The following is a 19,132-nucleotide window of genomic DNA, read 5'->3' as shown; positions in this document are numbered from 1 at the left end:
TAAAACTAACATCCCCCAACAAACATAGAAACAAGAAAAAAACACCAAACACTTTCATGCTGCTTGTTAATAACTTGACTGCAAGGTAATGAAGTGCATCTCTGCAGACTTAGGAAAAGGAAGGGATTATTTAGTGCAGTGGTTTGCCAAGAGCATCTTGTGATTAATTTCAGGGACATGAAATATTTTGTTGTCAAGATATCCAGTCACTGCTGGAAAGACACTATGAAAGCAGGTTAGGTTGCATTACATTTTTTTTGTTCCGATGATTCTACCACAATAGCTAAAGTTTTTCAAATTTCACAATAAGCAGGTACCATACTGTACTGATTTGGACAACTACCACTTTAAATAATTTTTTTTGAACTTATACATATCAAACTCAAACAGCTTATCAGTCTAAACCTCACTGTAATAATTTTATGGGTATGTACAAATGACAGTACAGGTTTAACTAATGGTGTCCACACAAATTATTCAAATAGGAGGTTTTCAACCTATCCCCAGGGCAACAGGCTCCACCTCCTGTGCACACTGAGAAATGAAGGCTTCCTATTGATGCTGTTATTGATCACTTACTCTAACAGAGAGATAAACAAGGAGCTTTGGAAAATATGTCAAACAGTAAGAGGGAGAGGTAGAGAGGTTAAGGAAAAAAGCAGCAGAGATCAGGATTTCTAGAAGTAGGATGTGACAGTATCACAGACAACTAGATTTTACTCCAACAAACTCTTTTTATTTTGACATAACCTGGCAGTGTTAGCTAACACAGCATCCCTGACCCACTCCTGAGTCTGGCCTCTCGCTTCCAGCCTTGCATCATCCTCTCCCTACTGCTGACATAGCCATTTGTACAGCCATATGGTAAACCAGAGTGGGGAAATAAGAATCAACACAATTTTGGCAAAATTATTCTTCAGTCGGACCAATTCCCCAATATGACTCACTGTGCAGCGGCAAAAGCACTACAGCAGCACAAGGAGGGCAGCAGGTGGCCATGAAGAGAGGAAGGCTTCCTTCATGGTCAAAACAAGGAAAAGAGTAAAGGTATGAGCACCCAGCCAAATAAATACCATTCACTCATCCATTTTGTTAAAAGCCTTTTTAAGAAAAGAACAAAAGGGTGGAAAATGTTGAAAAGGTGAGGAAAATGTAAAATTCAAAACTGAAGCTTTCGACTGTACATTTCCTGAATCTGGGGCAGAACACAACCAGATAAAATGGGGTGATAACTAGAATCATCTACAGGAATTTTTTTTAATTATGAAGCTAAAGCAAGCATTTCATGTGATGAAAAAATCTAAGAAAGCGAGCAAATTAAAAAGGAATGGAAGGAGATGAAGGTGCAAAAACAGCACTGGAGACCAGAAATTTCATGTATTCCCCACTTTTTCCTTAGGTACCTATGGAGTATCACAATACAAGTACAACTTTATTAAAAAAACAAAGCACACATCAAACCTATTAATTTCCATATGTCAGTGCTGAAAAGATGCCTTTCTTTTTATGTTTATCCAAATCATCTTTTATATATATACCTGAAACTGTTGCATCATTTCCCTACTTATCTGCTACAGACCTCCCTTAAAATTTCCTGCCTTATTTAGGTCCCCTTCACCACAGAACACACAAGGACTTGCATACAATACAGCGAATAATGATAATGAAGAATCATTGGGAAGAAACAAGTGGCATGTGATTTGTTTTGTGGTGTCTGAATCACTAATTTGTATTTTGTTTCAGGAGGTGCCAGGGGAAAGATTAGGACTATAGTGTTAACACAGACAATTCTGAAAAGGTCAAGTTCCCCAAAACATTATGAAAATTCAGTGATGAAATGCAGCCAAAGACATAACATGACAGAGGTGATGGAGATTGACAGTGAGCTACTCTAAAGGGCTCCCTGTACTGTTTCATCTGAAGGCGGTACAAAGTCTGGCATATCAAAGAAAATGGAATGGTAGTTACCAATGCAGACATCAGGGAAGTTTTACTGAAGCTGTACTTAACTACAAAAAGAAACTGAACAGAATACGCCCTGAAGTGCTGAATCTGACCTAAACCCCTATTTTTGTTTGTGCATTAAGAGGTCTTCAAAAGTACAACGTGGCTTAATACAATCCATAATGAGCAGCAACTCACCCTACTGTGTCTGTACTGGTAAAAGACTTGCACAGAACCTGGTATTTTTGCTGCACTTTCTATCTTCAAATTTATATACTCAGTAGGCGTACAAAAAATATCTCCTTTTATCCAATGATCTCAGAGTTTTACTGGGAAACTATTTCTCATTTATAAAGGAATAGAACAAGATGCAGAAAACCAAGTAATTTGCCTGTCATTACACAGTGAGTCAGTGGCAGCAGCCCACACTGGTCATACATCCCTTGCTGTTCTTATCAGGTACTGGCATTAGAATAAGGTCTTTTATAATAGTTACATCCATATGTATCAACAACATGATCCTCACAATTTCAAATTTATGTTCGTTCTTTCTTTTGCTCAGAAAATGAACACTAAACTTATAAAATGCACTCTATTTAAAAGATAACACATTAGTGCCTTCTTTTTTCAGCCCAGTATTTCTTTGACTGAAAGATACCAGAAATGCTTTTGTGTTTGGGTTTACAATGAACATTTAAAAATAGTTAAATATTCTACAGAATAAAAGTTATAGCTATGAGTAGCTACATGTTAAAACCACACAAACCTAGGAATGGATTTATAAGCAGTTGTATGTGGTTACATCATGGAATGTTCTCTGTATACAGGACACGAGTCTGATAACGTCTCCATGTTATTCATCACTGTCAGGATTACTGAGTTCCAGATCTTTTATCTGATCCAAGAGTGCACTCCCATTCTTATCTGCAGCACGTGCTGTGCCAGCCCTTTTGATGCAAAATTTTTCTCCCTGTGGTATGAAAAGTGACTAGTGCATGAGGGGTGGGGGGAGAATGACAATGACAGTACAAATGAACAAGGAACAGTAACACATAAACAAAAGATGAATTGTTAGAAAAAAGGTTAATTTATGCAACTCAAAGAAAAAAATCTCCTCTAGTTAACAAGCAATTCTTAAAACCCACAGAACTTGGCATCAATTCTATGATCCCTTTAGCATATCATCTTTGGCACACAACCATGGGAAAGATTGCATTTTATCTTCATCAATGACTTTGGAGACCTTTCCAAAAAGGAAGACTGTTGTAATTGGTGCTAATACATTTTCCTACAACTAGTCTCTGCAGCAGAACTTTCACTGAAGTTTCTTACTGTGCACTCAGTTTCACCATTTGTCAGAATATTGATGGAGTCTAGACTTAATTCACAATTTTTCTTATGCTGCACACGTCCAAGTCCAAATAGATAAACTCATATTGGACATAATGATTGCCACTTTTGCCAATAAAAAACAAAGAATGCTATTCTGATGTATGGAATAACAGAGGTTGTGCTATGAAGAGTTTCATGCCAGTGCATTCAACATAACTGGCTTACAGCTTTCAGCTCAGGCAACAGAGGGTGAGTAGGCAAGGCCAAGTTGATTATGCAGCTGCTTGATACAACTTCTGCCACCTGAAAATGCCATGTAACTGTACAGACACAGACTCCAAAGACCTGTTGTGGGTAAAGCAGAAAACCACCAGCAGCTGAAGGAAGAGAGAAAGCAGGATCTGCTCCTTCCTTTCCAAACATCAGTCATTATTTCAAACAGATAGGGCATGGCTCTTTCAAACAGATATTTAAATGTAGGATCCTGGATCTTGAGCCCCTGTGTGATTGTTTCTGCTGCACCATGCCAATCAAAAACCTATCAATCCACATCAGCAATGAGCACACACCCCTGTCACACCCTGGTGACAGAAGATCATGACATGTACTGAGATGGTGGCACTGGACTTACAAAGGCAAAGGCAGTTGGATGACACAACCTCCCTCCAGGAACGCTGCAGGCTCCCACAGGTGTGGGGAGCAGCCCCACCTGTACATATGCTCTTAAGCTTCTCATGTGCGAATACAACTCCTTAGTTGCCAGTGAATGTATACATTCCCTTGAAAAGCCAAATTATGCATAACATTAGAATAATTCTATTTTTAAATGCACGTTGGAGTCTGCATAGCCATAGATAACCTTGTTTCACAGGATCTGCAGCGCTCAAGGGATGTATTACAGCTATAGTCAATAGCAGGCAATACAGCAGTGAGAAGAGCTGAGGGGACATGAGCTTAACTATGCATGGCTAAATCAACATCTTCTGGAAAGTGACTACCTGGCATGGAACAGTAATTGCTACAGAAGAAAAATATTTATATGCAGTAGCCAATGTTTAATTGGGCACAGGGAAAGGAGAAGGAATATCCCTATATATTTTTAGGTGTACTTGTCTATTAGAGAGCTTAGTTAGCAACAGGTTACAAATTGAAAGATGATTTGCAGAGAGCAACGTTTACTTTCTAAAACAGAGACTGACACTGAAATAATTTTAAATTTAAATTTACTTTCCATAACATAAGTTGTAAGTGCTTAGGAGTCCATGTCAAGGAATAGAAGTTTTTAACTATCACATGACACAAATTCATTTCTTACTTGTTCAAATATTATGTTCCATACATATTGATATTTTCTGCTTCCCTCTATTTTTATACATGAGATGTTTAAGATGCGTAAAAAGACTCCACAAAGTCTTTTTCCTCAAGAAATAAAAATAAAAAGGCCTCCTCCAAAAGATCAAGGCAAGTGGCTTCAGATGTTCAGCTTTCAATCCAGAATAATAAAAGAAAACTATTTTCTGAAAACATACATTTGCTTCATAAATTTGGAGAACTTCTTTACACTGTCAAGCAGGCACAATTCACTACAAAAATACCGGAATTGCATACAAGGTGGTTATATACCAATTCTGCTGAAAAGAATCTTAGAAGGTAAGTGGGAAGGAAAGAGAATATTTTTAGTAGGTCATAAGATACAAACATAAACCAACTATGTCATGCTGTTGTAGAGAGGGAATTCCTCGGATGAGGATACAGAGTCAGGCGCACAGCCCACGGGACAGATGAAGGTTCTCTCTCATGACTCTCAGTATTGCAAAACCTCAAATGGACTTGGTTTTAAGCTTCCTAAACCAGATGCAGGTCAAATGAGAACAGTCTGGTTACTTCATACAATATCACAGAAATTGAATGTATTACAGCTTTCAAGCACTTTGAAACAATTTTTATCCATATATAGCTGATGGAATGCTTACTAAGACATTCAATGTTACATCAATTAGATATTAGATTCAGTTCTTTTATTATGGCATGGAGGAGCACAACACACTCACAGACCCTGCCCTGGTAGAAGAAAGCACTTCTGGAAAAGGGATGACAAGCACAAAACACAGTAAAGCAGTCAGGGAAAGATTTAGTTCAAATTTAGGACCATATTTTTGTCCCTGAGATGAATTTGTAACTACCTGTTCCACCAACATGGTATATACTTGTATATACTTTGAAAGAAAGTTCAATAAAAGGGATTACCTGACAGTGAGGAGCTATGAAACACACTATGCTGTATCAAATAATAACTTCTTTCTTGCTCCATACCAGTACTGTATTTTATTATATCCCTGTTTCAGGTTTTCTGGCACCTACTTGCATGAGCTGGATAGATTGCTGCTTTCCAAGTCGTCCTCATCTCCTACCACTTCTGGCATTCTCTGGTTTTTCCACTTCTGTTTCTTCTTCTTGCATTCAAAACAAATTATAAACACTTGATGCAAAATGTATCAAAATGTTTTCTGATATATTTGAGACTGGCTAAGAACAGCACTGTCAAAGAAGATTGATAATACCAACAAATATTTGACCCGTGTCAAATAAAACATGAGGTACTGGGTTTGTCTTGCTTACTGCCATGAACTGTTTTTCATAAAGAAACAGAACACAGATAAACCTAAAAATATAGAGTGATGCTCACTTTTAGAGAGATTTAAAATTATTTTTTGCCCTTTAGCAGAACCAAGTTTCCCTAACTAAACTATTTTTAGATGCCCATGATTATTTCTTCCAGCTTATAAATTTGTTACATTCAAAGCACCTAGAAGAACAGAGGAAGGGCAAGAATGTGTTTTAAGAAAAAAAGTCATGTTTAATAAATTTTAAACATTAGGATTACAAATTGTGCCAGCAATGTTCCATTATCTTGGTTTGATAAATGCAGAACAGCCTGGGAAATTAAAAGAAGCTTCACGTTGCAGTGACAAAATTAAGATAGGTTTTGGTGTACCTATCAGTCAGTTGAAATGCAGATATTAACATACTAACTTTGTGGATCCTTGAATGACATAAGTGTCAAGATGAAAGCAGCTGACTCAAATGCAATCTGAATTAGAAGTGGAAAAGGAAATGGGGAAGAACTTTGAGGAACCAAGAGAAGATCTAATTTCATTTCACTTTATTATTTTTTTAAGGTAACACCATGACAGGATTTAAATCCCAAATGCATATAATTCCAAATGAGAACACTGAACACCAGTGGCTCTGTAGCTATGATATTGTCTGTGGTACCAATCTTGCTCCTCACCATACTCTACTTTGCCCCTCTTTCCCCTCATCACCAGCAAAACACTTCTCAGGGTGCAGTGTAAGTTTCATCTGAAGAGTGTTTCCACTCCAAGCGTTAGGAGAGGGAAGGACTAGAGACAGGCCATGTTTCCCTATGTCTCCACCGAGCTGAAATGCTTCTCAAGTGCCAACACATGCACCTGCTCATGCAGCAAGGTAGGTGAGGAGGGGACTGTGGCTCTGCATGTAAAGGTGACTGGACTGGTGGCAGCAAGTCTCAGCATTAGTTGGTTCTCAAGATGAAATTCCAAAAAGAAGCTCTTAACACCTCCTTCTCCTCACACAGAACCAGACTGTCTGGTGAGCAGGAATTAGGAGATTGGGAGGGTGGGGAAAGGCAACTATCATCTAAAAGGTCCTGCTGGTACCTTGACTTGGTTGTCTGAATTATCAGCAACAGTGAAAAGTAAAACTAGAACACAGAGAAGTCCATTAATCTGAGTACCCTGCTGCCAACCAGAACAAAACTCTTCCCTTGTAGATGTGCTCCCCACACCAGGTGCTAACACTGCACCATTACCTGAGGGGAACTGCACGAGCTGCCCAAAAGCAACACCACTCAAAGGGCTCATTTATAAAAGTAAAGCATTACTGAACACAGAGTGCTGTATTTCACATCACATCATCTTTGGACTACTTCAAAAGACAAACATCATTTTTTCTAAAGCTTCTGGCGTGCTCAAACCATGTTCCTGAAGATAATCTCACTTCCTAGAACCCACCTAAAAACTTCAGGATCAAAGGAACTGTTCCAGATGACATGGCCTGAGGTGTAATATGAACACTACAGGCTGGAAGTAGTTCCAGCATAACCCTGCATGATCACAGGTTGGTCACTTCTATGATTGCTAGCATCAGAAAATTGAGTGTTTTGGAGGAGAGGATATGCTTTACACTGCATGAGTTGAACAGATGAAAATTAACCAAACTCCACTCTTTGAAGACTATTTTTACATTTTTATTACAATATAAGAACAGGAGATTGTGCCTAACATTTGGTTGATCTCTGAGGAAAAATCCACCAGTGAATATTTCACTAACAACCTCAGCACAGAGCTCAACATGCAAAATAACATGAATAGAGCTTGAGAGAAAAGATAAAAATTACACTGTTTTGGAATGCCGAATGTAAATACATCATTTTCAAATGAAATTGTCAAACATCTTGTTGTGGTGGTAAAAACCAAATCACTATGCAAAATGATAATACAAGAAAAGTCAATTGTATGTTTCTAATAATAAATGCTCTTGTGGCTTTTGAAGTCACAAAAAACCTCTTGGCTGAATTGAAGCATTGATTTCTGTAGTTATTTATGTGCAGTTCCTATTAGAATTCTATTGAATTCCTTGAATGGTGAATGGAAGTGCTTTTGAAAACACACACAAAAACTGTTAAACAAGGGACAAAATAAATGGAGAGTGTCACATTGCCAAAAAGTTTCAAAAAGTCAACAGAACATTTCAATGTTTTTTGAAGTGCAAGCATGTATGACATGGCTTGACAGAAAATAAGTCTAATACAAAAACAATATTCAAAATACATTTCCCCATCACTCCTGAAGAGGAAGTATAAACACTGGTATTTGCTTCTCAGACATTATTTCTAAATGACTTGCAATACTCCTGAAATATAATCTATAGTAAAACATAGTTTTATTTTACAGAATTTTAAAATGCAATCACTCCATCTTTTTATCTACTATACACCCAATATGATGATATTTTACTTACTATGCATACAGATATATCCAAAGTGTATATTATGTTAATTATGTTAAGAAAATAAGGATATTTATACAGTGCCAAAAGAAAAGGTTTCACTGTGGGTTTTTCTGAGTACTAACAAGAGACATTTAAGTCTGGAAAGCAGATTTTTAGAATGTAGCTTTCTGTTTGCAGCAGAAAAATAGTAACATTAATAAGTTTATCTTCAGAACTTCTGTATCAGCCTATTTTTATTTTAATAGAAACCACATTTGTTTTCTCATTGAGAGTAATGAGCACTTCTAAAATAATCTTACCACAGAGTGCTCTTCAACAACTTAAGTAGTATCTTATTTTGAAGCAATTTAAAATTATTATTATTATAGCATTACTCAATACATATATTAATTTCTTTTCTATTTTTCCTAATTACTCATGGTACACTCATTCTGCTGAACTATAGCAACTTCTTTGAATCTGCAGTTACACATCTTTGTCCCTAACATGATGACATAATTTGCTATCATGCACTACTATCCAATGAGGGATGGATCTCTGACCATGTAACACATCCCAGCTTATTGTACACAACTGCTGGAACACACACAGTTATCATGGCACCCCACAACACAAAATATATTCAAATGAATATGAAAGACTTCAGCGGAAAAAGGGTTTTGCAGATACCAGAGCAGCTACAATCATTTCCCACAACAGTTAGAATGAATCTGTTTGTCTGGCAAACAAAGGGAAAAAATACTGTAAAGCGGTGGATTGGAAAATGCTTACATCAATGAAACTTAGAAATAGAAAACAGAGATTTGACAAATTAGCTTTACTGGCAACATAAGTTCTATTCAAAGGTGGCTGAACATGAGCTGAAGTTTCAGATGTTAATCAGGTTTCTCTTTCAAGCTACTCTCTCACATACATTTCATTAGTATAATTTCTACAAAGCACTTTTATTTCTGTTTTCTCAGGACTGTGTGTGTGCTTCCAATGCCAAAGAAGTTATTATCCACATCACCCTTATTCAGAGAAGGATGCTTTTTATGAAAATCCTGCAGAAAGCATCCAGCATCAATGAGCTCCCATATAGCTTTCCTGTAAAAGGAGAGAGAACATATGTAACTGGGGAGGGGACAGCACCACGATCATTAAAAGGAGGCAATGCTTCTGCTAGTAACTACAACCGAGTCTTTTAATTGCTCACTTCAGTTTTATTAAATAGCTTACAGCTATCTAGAGAATTTCTAATCTTGCATTTAATTAATCTCAAGAATGAAGTTCTCCTGCAGGAATTTCCTCTTGGAGGACTTTCTGTCAGATGTTCATTTTCAATCTATTTTCTAGTCCTCTACTGAGGAATTCTGTTCTAAGTGTAACTGTATGTACACATCCTTAGTGGTTACTCACACCTCATTTTCTTACTGTACATCTCTCAATCTTTCAAGTGGCATGTTTTTGAAAGCAGTGATATTTTAATTAATATCTTTATGATGTCTGTTATTCAATTCTATACAATTTACTTAACTTGAACAATTGAAAAACTTGAACATAATCCAGAGTTTCTGCCAAGTATGGGGATTGTGGAAAGTCACAAAGAGATTTACCAAAAGAACCCAGGGAACATCCACCACAGTGCATCCCTCCCCAGTCACACTCTCACATGGTCACTTCCCCAGACAGATCCAGGAACTGTAGAACAAAATACTCAAATCTATACTATGAGAAAAGGGAAGAGACAGTATCGTCAATACTGTAAGTCACTTGAGTAATAGCAAACCTATTAGGTGAAGGTACCAAAAATTGTAACCACATTATACCACCCAGAAAAGCAAAGCAAAAATAACCTTTTCCCAACAACAAACTCCAAAATTATTTCCTTAGTCCAAATTTGAGTATCTAAGGCCACTTAGAGTCTGAGTAGTTTACAAATCCGACTTACATGGTATATTTTAATATATCATACAATGAAAGGAGAAGCAAAATATTAATTAGGGAAGGGTTAAGAAAGGTAAGAAGCTTTTGCCACCATTAATGTTCTGTCCCTCCTCACCCAGCTGCATGTATAGCAAACTTGAGAAGAGGTGACAGAACCACAACTAGCACCAACTGCATCAGCTCTTAGTACTGAAGAATCTAAATCAGTAGTCTCACTTAAGCACACAGGAAACAAATAAGCCAAAAAAAAAAATTCAAATCACTTGGAGGTAAGACCCCATAATGTAACCATCTGGTGTGTTTGTTCCATTGTAATACAACTTCTGCATTTCAGTTTCTCCCTCCTGTGGTGGTGCGTGCCACGGTTATTGCAGCACAAACTTCACAACAGGTCATGAGATTCGTGGACAATAAACAAAAATGTATTTACCTCTCATTTTTCATAATGTTTACCAAAACCCAACACACTTTAAAATTATTGCAAGGTAGCTGTCCTTCTCTTTCCCCTCTTTTCTATCCCAACTTAAACAAAGATGATACAGCCCTTCAGTTTTAGAGGCAGACACATTTCAGTCTTTCAAAACCTTCTTTTCACAAATACTACATCCTTGCAAATATTAAAGAAATCTGCTCCATGGAAAGCAGGTGCACTTGGATGAGCTAACAGGATGCACTCTCTCCTTACAGAATCAACACACAAGCCTAAAACATAGTAAATGGGGAATTACTCGTAGATTAGGATTCCCATCCATAGCCTCATTTGCACTCAAGTACTAAAAACAGACTGTGGCATCCATCCTAACTGCAGCCTGCCTCCCAAAAAAAAAGGCAAGAGCCTCTTCCAAGGGAAGTCTTAATAGCAGCTCACAGTTTGGTGTTTACAGGCCACAGATTTAAAACTCAAATGCCAAGTTCCATAAAATTTTATTTTTAAGTCAAAAAAATTGATACACATCCCTTCTCCAAAAGTAAAGCTTTTCTAAATAGGGGCATTCAATAAACTCAGGAAAACATTTTAAGAGCAGTACTGAGGCTCCATGCAGTTTAGAGACAATGCAAAACTGGCATATGCAGTGCACACACACAATTCGTATGGGAAAAAACAACTTACAATGCAACACGTCATTGGACATCAGCACTGGTCATCTTTAACCCTATTTACACATCAAAAGACAAAAATATGTCTCACTTTTTCAGATGACACTACAAGCTTGTTGCACGTATCAAGACAGACAAATGCAAAGTGACATATGTTAATTTTAACTCTCTCCAAAGCCAATTTTTCATGGGAAGACTGCAGGTTTTTTCCCCAAAAACATTTCTGAATTCACTGACAAGGCTAATAGAAACAAAACAAACCCAGTTTTATTATGTGATCTTCCTCATAAACTGTCATTTTTTAAAAGCAAAAGCATTGGATCAAAGCTGTAAAATCTGAGAAGCATTTCTTTTCGGTACCAAGAGAAATACATTACATTTTGGATTATTTCAATTCAGTTGGATTTGTTCAAATCAGTTATAAGAGCTTTAATTACAATTAACATGTTTTGCAATTTCGTGGCCTAGGAAAATATAAGGGAAAGCACCATCAAGAAATTCTCCCTTAGCCTGGATAAAAAACTGAGCTAAGTTGGAATTTCAGAGAGCATCAGTAGCAATAACTGTTCCTCCACTGACTGGTATATTTTCCAAGTGCTCTTACTGACCATGTGGTCATTTCTCTACTGAAGGACAGGAATTAACAACATTTCCAGTTCTATTCAAGCCTGAACTAAGTATGAAGTTACTTCAGCACTGTGTCTCTGTTGGCACAGACAGGAGAGCACAAGTTCTGGTGTGTCACACTTGAATTTCTCCTTTGAAAAACACAGCTTTGCAGTGTGATCAAATCCATTTGCTGGACTCTTTTGCACATACCACCTTCCACTGTGGCCAGAAAACACAGAAATCAGGCTTGTTAACCTCCTCCAAGACAAAGTATGTCAGCACATCTCTGAGACAAAGGAGCCACAGTAGGCTCTTCTACCAGCTGCTGCATGGACAGTGATCTGCTGCAGATACAGTTTCAATTTCTGGTTTTAAACCCGACATAAAAAAGCAAACTGCTTAACTAAGAATTGTTTTCTCATCTAAGAAAACACCACTTACATAACTTTCATTGCATTCAATAATTGACACAAGTTTCAGAGCACTACTGATATAATTTGTTTCTCATTTCTGTCTTTTGCAGCAGACACAAAATATTCCTTGGAGGTTTGGTTGGTTGGTTGGGTGGGTTTTTGGGAGGGTGGGTGATTTGTAGGTCAGAGGGATGTTGGTACACAAATGCAAAAAACTGGCCAAAGGACTTGGGAAAAGCTAAAATACACTCAGCTGTCTTAAAAGTTAATATCCTTCTGGAGACAAAATGAGGATCATTTGCTTAATCCAAGTACAGTTAACAGCACAAAACCAAACCAATTAAAATTGTTACTTCTACCAAACACCAGAAAGAGCTTATATTTATTTTTTTTCAATTGGCTTATTAAAACTATCAAACAAAATAGCAAAATCATATAGAACTCAATACCTTCAGACTTTAACTGATGTTTCCCAAGAAAAAGCACCAGTCAGAACAAGGTTCTGACTAGCAGATATTGAGCAATTTTTAATTTAGAGTCCAAAATCCAGGCAAATATGAGAACTGAATACATCCTCCTTAAAGCTTATCTACACCATTCTAATTTTAAAAAAGTAAAAATTCCAAGTATGAAAATGTTAGTCTCTAGCAGCACTACATTTGATTGTCATTTGAAGATCTGGGCTTTTGGTCACACAGAATAATTCAGTTATTATTCTCTAATCTATTTACCCTGAAAAAGATAAGAAATACCCAGAAAGGCAATGTAAGAATGCACGTGCCATAAGAAGTGGATTGTCTGTTTCTCCCTCATCAATCTTAGGGTCAGACTGAAAACTGTCAAGTGGCAATGAAGAGCTCACTTCACACTCCAACCAGGAAAAATATTTCCCAGAGCATTCTTCATCACAGATCATAAATACTCATAATCAAAAGACTGTTTATTTTTAAATGGATATTAGCCATTTCCCCCTTCTTCATGTAACGGTAGAGATGGCAGTGTCTCATAAACCACACAAATGGAATTGCATTTATCATCCAATAGTCACAGTAAACTTGTCCAAGAGTAATTGCAGTGTGAGACAAAGTAGGGTGCCAAGAGAGGCCTAATTGCATCACCCTACCAAGTCTTTGTTTGAAGGTGCATAAGCTGAGAAAGGAGAAGCTGGTTCAATCCTCACATTTCAAAGAGAAATTCATCAAGTTATGTTTGTCTGATCTACTGAGAATCTCTGTGACCACCAGCTGTAACATTCTGTGGCATGTACTGGGACACTGCATACAACCAGCACAGACTTCAGTGTGCTATTAACTAGATTCTTTTAACCTACACATCTGGACCCTGAATTCTGGTATGTCAGCACACCAATAAAACTACTCTGAACTCTTTAACTGCTATAAACTTGAAGTAATTTATTTTGTAAGCGGCAAACAGCAATAGTTTTTTAATTCTGGAATTCTCCAAAATAAAGATGGAGAGTTTGAAAATGTACCTGCATACATAACACTATAATAATTATATATATGTCTGTATATATATAAGTCTATATATACACACACATATATATATATATATATATATGTGTGTGTATATATAGACTTAAAAGGTACTCCAAAATTTTAGAAATTAAATGCTTTCAAAAGCCTAGAAAAAATTGTTTTTGTGCTACTTCAGTGGATTACAAGTCCTGAAGGAAAAACAGCCTCTGTTCCCAAACAAGCATATATGAACAGCTGGTCCAGACAGTAAAGACCTGCTGTTGTATTACCAGCACACTGCTGAGCTCCTTGGGTTTTGTCTCCTGCTCAGGCCATTCTCCCCTCCCGTTGCTCTTCCACCTTCACTTCCTTCTTTCCTCCATGAACAATTCCACATTACATACATACACAAACCATTTTTACAGTTATTTAGGTTGGAGGACATTAATACCCATGAGAATTTTGTCTGGGCATTTAATGAAAAGTGACAGCACCAGAGTGAAAGTGTTGTATTAAAAAAAAAAAAAAGCACAGTCAACCATCTGCTGAAAGATTCTCTTGTTTGACCATTTTTTAATTGGTGAGAATGGAAGTGAGGTGACACAGAAACAGGATGTGAAGGCATGGGATTCATATGATCTTGCACCAAATCTAAACCCAAACTGTGGGAGGGGAGGAGCAAGGCACAATCATGATGAATCAGAGGATCAAACAATTGGTAGTAAGAAGACCTAAGAAGACAAACCATAGAATTGTACTATTTATCAGTTTAGGGAAAATAGTCTAACATTGATTCCAACACCAAAAAAAGCCACACACATGTCTACTGCTTGTTTTAACTGAAGATCTGACCAGATGAAAAGTTAGAACAGAACATTCTATCCCCTGTAATTTTAAAAAGACATTTACCCAACCCATTGACTACGTCCAAAGCCTGAACTGCTCCAAGCAAGCTGCTCTTTTTCCCACATACAGGTGAGCTGATGGCTGACCCATCCTGGCTACCTTCCCCTCCAGTGTAACCTCCCCTCAGCTCTCAGTGTGCATCCCACTTTCTGTATGTGTACACAAACCAAAACTCCCAAAACAAAACAAAACTCCCATGTACACTCAACAAAATCCTTATAAAGTAGCAACCATAAACAATGGCCCAGTGAAATGGAGCCCCCAGATGCTGCTCAGGACCTTTCAGCAGTGCTGTTACAATATGAAAGCAATCTTTTAGAAGTCCCTTGATCACCAGTAATCACGTCACACACTATTGTAAGAGGCTGCCAGCCCTGGAGCTCTGCATGCCCAGAAGCCCCTATGACATCACACAAACACAACCAAAAATTCACACACAGCAAATGCCCAGGACAAACACAGGCCTGATGTCTACTGAACCAATGCTGGAGCTCACGTTCCTGCAGCAACTTCTGTGCAGGTGGATCCATCTGCCCAAAGAGGGGCCACTGCAGGATCTGAGCCAAAATGATGTATCTTGAGTATTAACTTACCATATATTTCAAATATGCTAATGGCAGTGACATGTAAATAGTACTACATGAACCCTGCCCATTAACAAAGAGCTCATCCACTACACAGAGCCATTAGCATTACTTCTAAGATTACAGGATTTTGGTTTTTATTCATGTTTTAAAGTATAGCTGCTAATAATTAATTAATTCTAGTCACAGAAAAACAGCATTGGCTGAACTTTCCTGCTACTATGGTGTAAGTGTACCCAATCCTGAAAGTATTTTTAGCAAGGGTGTTCAATCAATACTGCTATGTACAACCTAAATTAGACATTAATAGGACATGAGAATTGTAAAGCATGGCAACAAACAATGCATTCCACGGACAATTTTGCTGAACAAGAAGTAACCATTGAAGTAAACTCTAAACAGGTAAATCTGATTCCAAACAAATTTAACTGCAAGCATAAGGAAAACATACTGAAAGGTAAAATTATTTAATATATTTCTGCTTGTGAAGAATACGCATTTGTATTTCAATGTTTAATCTGACTCTGAACTAAAATTAAAAACACACATCATCTAAAAATACAAAGAAACTGTAATGACAACAAAATTATGGCAAAAAAATCGGACCAACAGTATATTTCTGAGTTTATAAAGTATAAACCTGCCTGGGAAACATATTGACACACGTGTACATATTTGTAAGCTTATCACCCAGAATCATATTTTATCAACATGGGGCAAGCCAGAGTCGTGCCAATATGTAAAAACAACTTTTTAGGTCAGTGAAGCAAGAAACCCATTGTCAAGAAAATGGCACCCATAAGATTACAATACTGAATATATTATGTTCAAGCAATGAACTGGAAAACTTTCCTACAGTATACATATCTAACAAAAAATGGTTGTACCGATTCTAATGTAACTCATTCCTGTATTTCTGCAACGCACATTTACAATGTGACGGGCACACAATGTCTGCATGCGTGTGAACACGTCGGTGGCTCCCAATGTTACAGAGCACTTATATGCCAAAACTAGCAGGCAAACGTGCACTCACAAAACCCCCTTACCACTGAACTCGGAGTTTAGCTCAGGGCAAGAGAAATACCCCGTGGGTGAGCAAATGTATGCGCACACTGCAGTCTAACAATTATTCTTCAGCTGTGATCCATTAGCACTTCTGTAATACACGAGTCACATAAATATTTTCTATCACACAGTTTAAAAAATTTTAACAGCTTGGCCACACTGAAGTCCTGGACGGGTGCAAGTAACAGCATAAAGTTCGTTCACGTGTATTTTACATCCGAACGACGTATATCCTTCGAACAGACCAGAGGTGGGAACATCTCACGTACACGGGCAGCTATCTAGTTTTAGCTACTAGCTCTGGGAGGTTTTTGAAAGGAAAAAGACGTTATGCCTCTTCCAGCCGGTGCTGCAACAGCATGCACGAGTTAACCAATCACCAGGTACACGAAAAGCCTCTGTCGCATATAGACACAGCGATTATACAAGCCTTCTGCTCGCGGGAGACACTAAAAATGTACCAGAGGAATGCAGCGACAGCACTCAAACCTATTTTCCCTACCCATAACCAGGGCAACGCGCACATGTGCCTAGAAAGCACAGGATCGCAAAGTTTTTTATTAAACACGCTAAAATAAAAATCCGTTTCGGGTGTTCGGCGAAGTTCACTGCATTTTAGAGACCCCGACCTGCCCCTGCACCTCGTTCCCCTCGAGGCTATTTATCCCCCCCCACCCCCACACAGCCCCACACCCCCTTGGCCAGAGGGGAGCCGGCTCTCCTGCTTTTTCGGAGGAGTAAGCGGAGGGAGAGCGCACACACACGGCCACCCCCTCCCTCCCAAAAGGGCTCAGGGCAGTCGCTCTTCGCCCGCGGCGACCTGAGCGCGAAGTTGCGGGAGGGGGAGCGGGGGGGTTACAGCACACACAGACGCGGCTCGCGGCACCCCTCGTCCCCCCAGCCCGGAGCCCCGAGCGCGCCGGCGGCCGCCTTTACCTTCATGTAACATCCACGTCCTGGTTCCAGATGGAGCGGGGAGCGCCGAGGGAAGAGGCGCGGGGGCTGCGCGCTCGCGCCGCTGCCGCCCCGCGCGACCCCCAACCCGCCTCCGCGGGCGCGCGCACGGGCACGCGCGCCGCAGACGCTCGGGCACGCGCAGCGCCCGCACCCCCCCTGCGGGATTGGGATCGAGACCGGGAGCGGAGGCGCCGCTCGCCGCCCCCCCGCTCAGTCTTTCCGCAGCGCCCGCCCGAGCCGCAGCCTCGGGAGCAGCGACAGCAGCCGCCCCGCGCCCCGCCGCAGCGGCGAGCGCCGCATCGTACTGCAGCGACTGGGCCGAGGGAGCGGGGGGGAGGAGAGGGAAAAAGAGCTGGGGGAGAAGAGGACGGAGGAGCCCCGGGGGGAAGGCGGAGGACACCCCCACCCTCCGGCCTCTCCTTCCCCCCTCTCCTCACAGCGACCGGCCGGAGGGGCCGCACGGGCCGCGGCTGTCCCTCACGGGGCGCGGCACTGCCTCGCACGGACCGGCGGCTGCCCCGCACGCAGCCCCGGCCGGGAGGCAAAGGGGACCGGGGGGAGGTGGAGCGCCGGGGCGCTGCGGAGGCGCCTTCCCTGCCGGCGAGCGAGCGAGCGCCCGTGGGGGAGGAGGGGGGAGGACCTGCAGCCTCCTCCCCTCATCGCCGCCCTCCTGCCCGCCTCACGCGGGCAGCATAGCAACCAACATGGCGGCTGCGCAGTCACCCGGCGGAGGGCGGGAGGCGGCCCCCGAGAGCTCGCGAGAGCCCATGGGGGGCGGGCGCTGTGCTCTCCTTTCCATTGGTCCGTCATGTGTCCGTAAAAGGGAGGAGGCAGGACTGGGAGTGCAGCTGGCTGTCTGATTGGCTGAGTTTACCATGGCTGAAGGCGGTGGTGAGCACTGATTGGTCAGGTGAGCCGTCACTCACACCTGTAGCGGTGCGCTGAGGGGGGCGTCCCTCCGCGGTGCTCGGTGCTTCGGCTTGGTTCCCGGCGGCCGCAGCTTGCCCGGGGGACGGGGTCCTCTGAGGGGAATTGTGCCCCTGGGAGCCGCACGCTGCTCTTCTGACCCGCTCCGTTCCGAGGGAAAAATGAGCCATAGTTGGGCAGTGGGGGTGCGTTAATGTCGTAACCCTCCGTCTTGGTCACATGGGCCACCCAGCCTCACCCTGCAAATGTCCCAGAGGGTCATTACTGCCTCTAGGTCCTTCCCGGAGCTTTGCAGAGCATGAGGTGTATTGTGCATCCTGGCCATTTTCATATGTGGCCCATGGGAAGGTTTGCGTTCAAAGACGTGGTTTAACACAACCCGGTCCTTTGATGTACTTATATTGTGTATGAAAGGGTTTGGTTAAAAATGTCTTTAATGTCCACTTATTAAAATACAGCCTTTCACAACAAGCTCTTTACCGAGTAATAGACACAAAGAATATATAGAATCATTTAGGCTGGGAAAGACCCTTAAGATTACTGAGTCCAATGTTTGGGAATGAGTTCTTGGATTTCACAATTAAATTTCTAACCATAGCAAGATGTGGAGTAATACTGAAGGAGTTTGCATGTTCTCTTCTACTTAGGAAGCTTTCTAAAATCTTATTCGTTTGATGTTTGCAAACCCTACATACATTTCCAGCCTAAATTGTTCTTGTGCCAGTTTTGTTCTTTTGCTTAAATACTCCTTCCCTCTTAGCAGTGTTTTCCCTCAATTACTTTTAATAAAGCAGTCGTACCCCCTCCATGGGCTAAATAATCCAAGGACTTGTAA

At 40.4% G+C, this 19,132-nt stretch overlaps 1 protein-coding gene across 2 annotated transcripts in view; it reads right to left on the bottom strand.

Moving 5' to 3' along the window:
- Positions 1-17,446, bottom strand: part of PTPN4 (protein tyrosine phosphatase non-receptor type 4) — a 107,968-nt gene extending 90,522 nt beyond the window's left edge. For both annotated transcript variants that reach the window (XR_004060892.1, XM_030952666.1), the window contains exon 1: positions 17,350-17,446. Coding sequence is in view for 1 of the 2 variants with exons in the window: in XM_030952666.1 (XP_030808526.1) it covers positions 17,350-17,362 (13 nt within the window). In the remaining variant the exon portion in view is untranslated. The remainder of the gene's footprint in view (positions 1-17,349) is intronic.
- Positions 17,447-19,132: the final 1,686 nt, after the last annotated feature.

The sequence above is a fragment of the Camarhynchus parvulus genome, chromosome 7 (assembly GCF_901933205.1).
Source record: "Camarhynchus parvulus chromosome 7, STF_HiC, whole genome shotgun sequence".
In the NCBI taxonomy this organism is placed as follows: Eukaryota; Metazoa; Chordata; class Aves; order Passeriformes; family Thraupidae; genus Camarhynchus; species Camarhynchus parvulus.
This window is presented reverse-complemented; position numbering and strand designations above follow the sequence as displayed.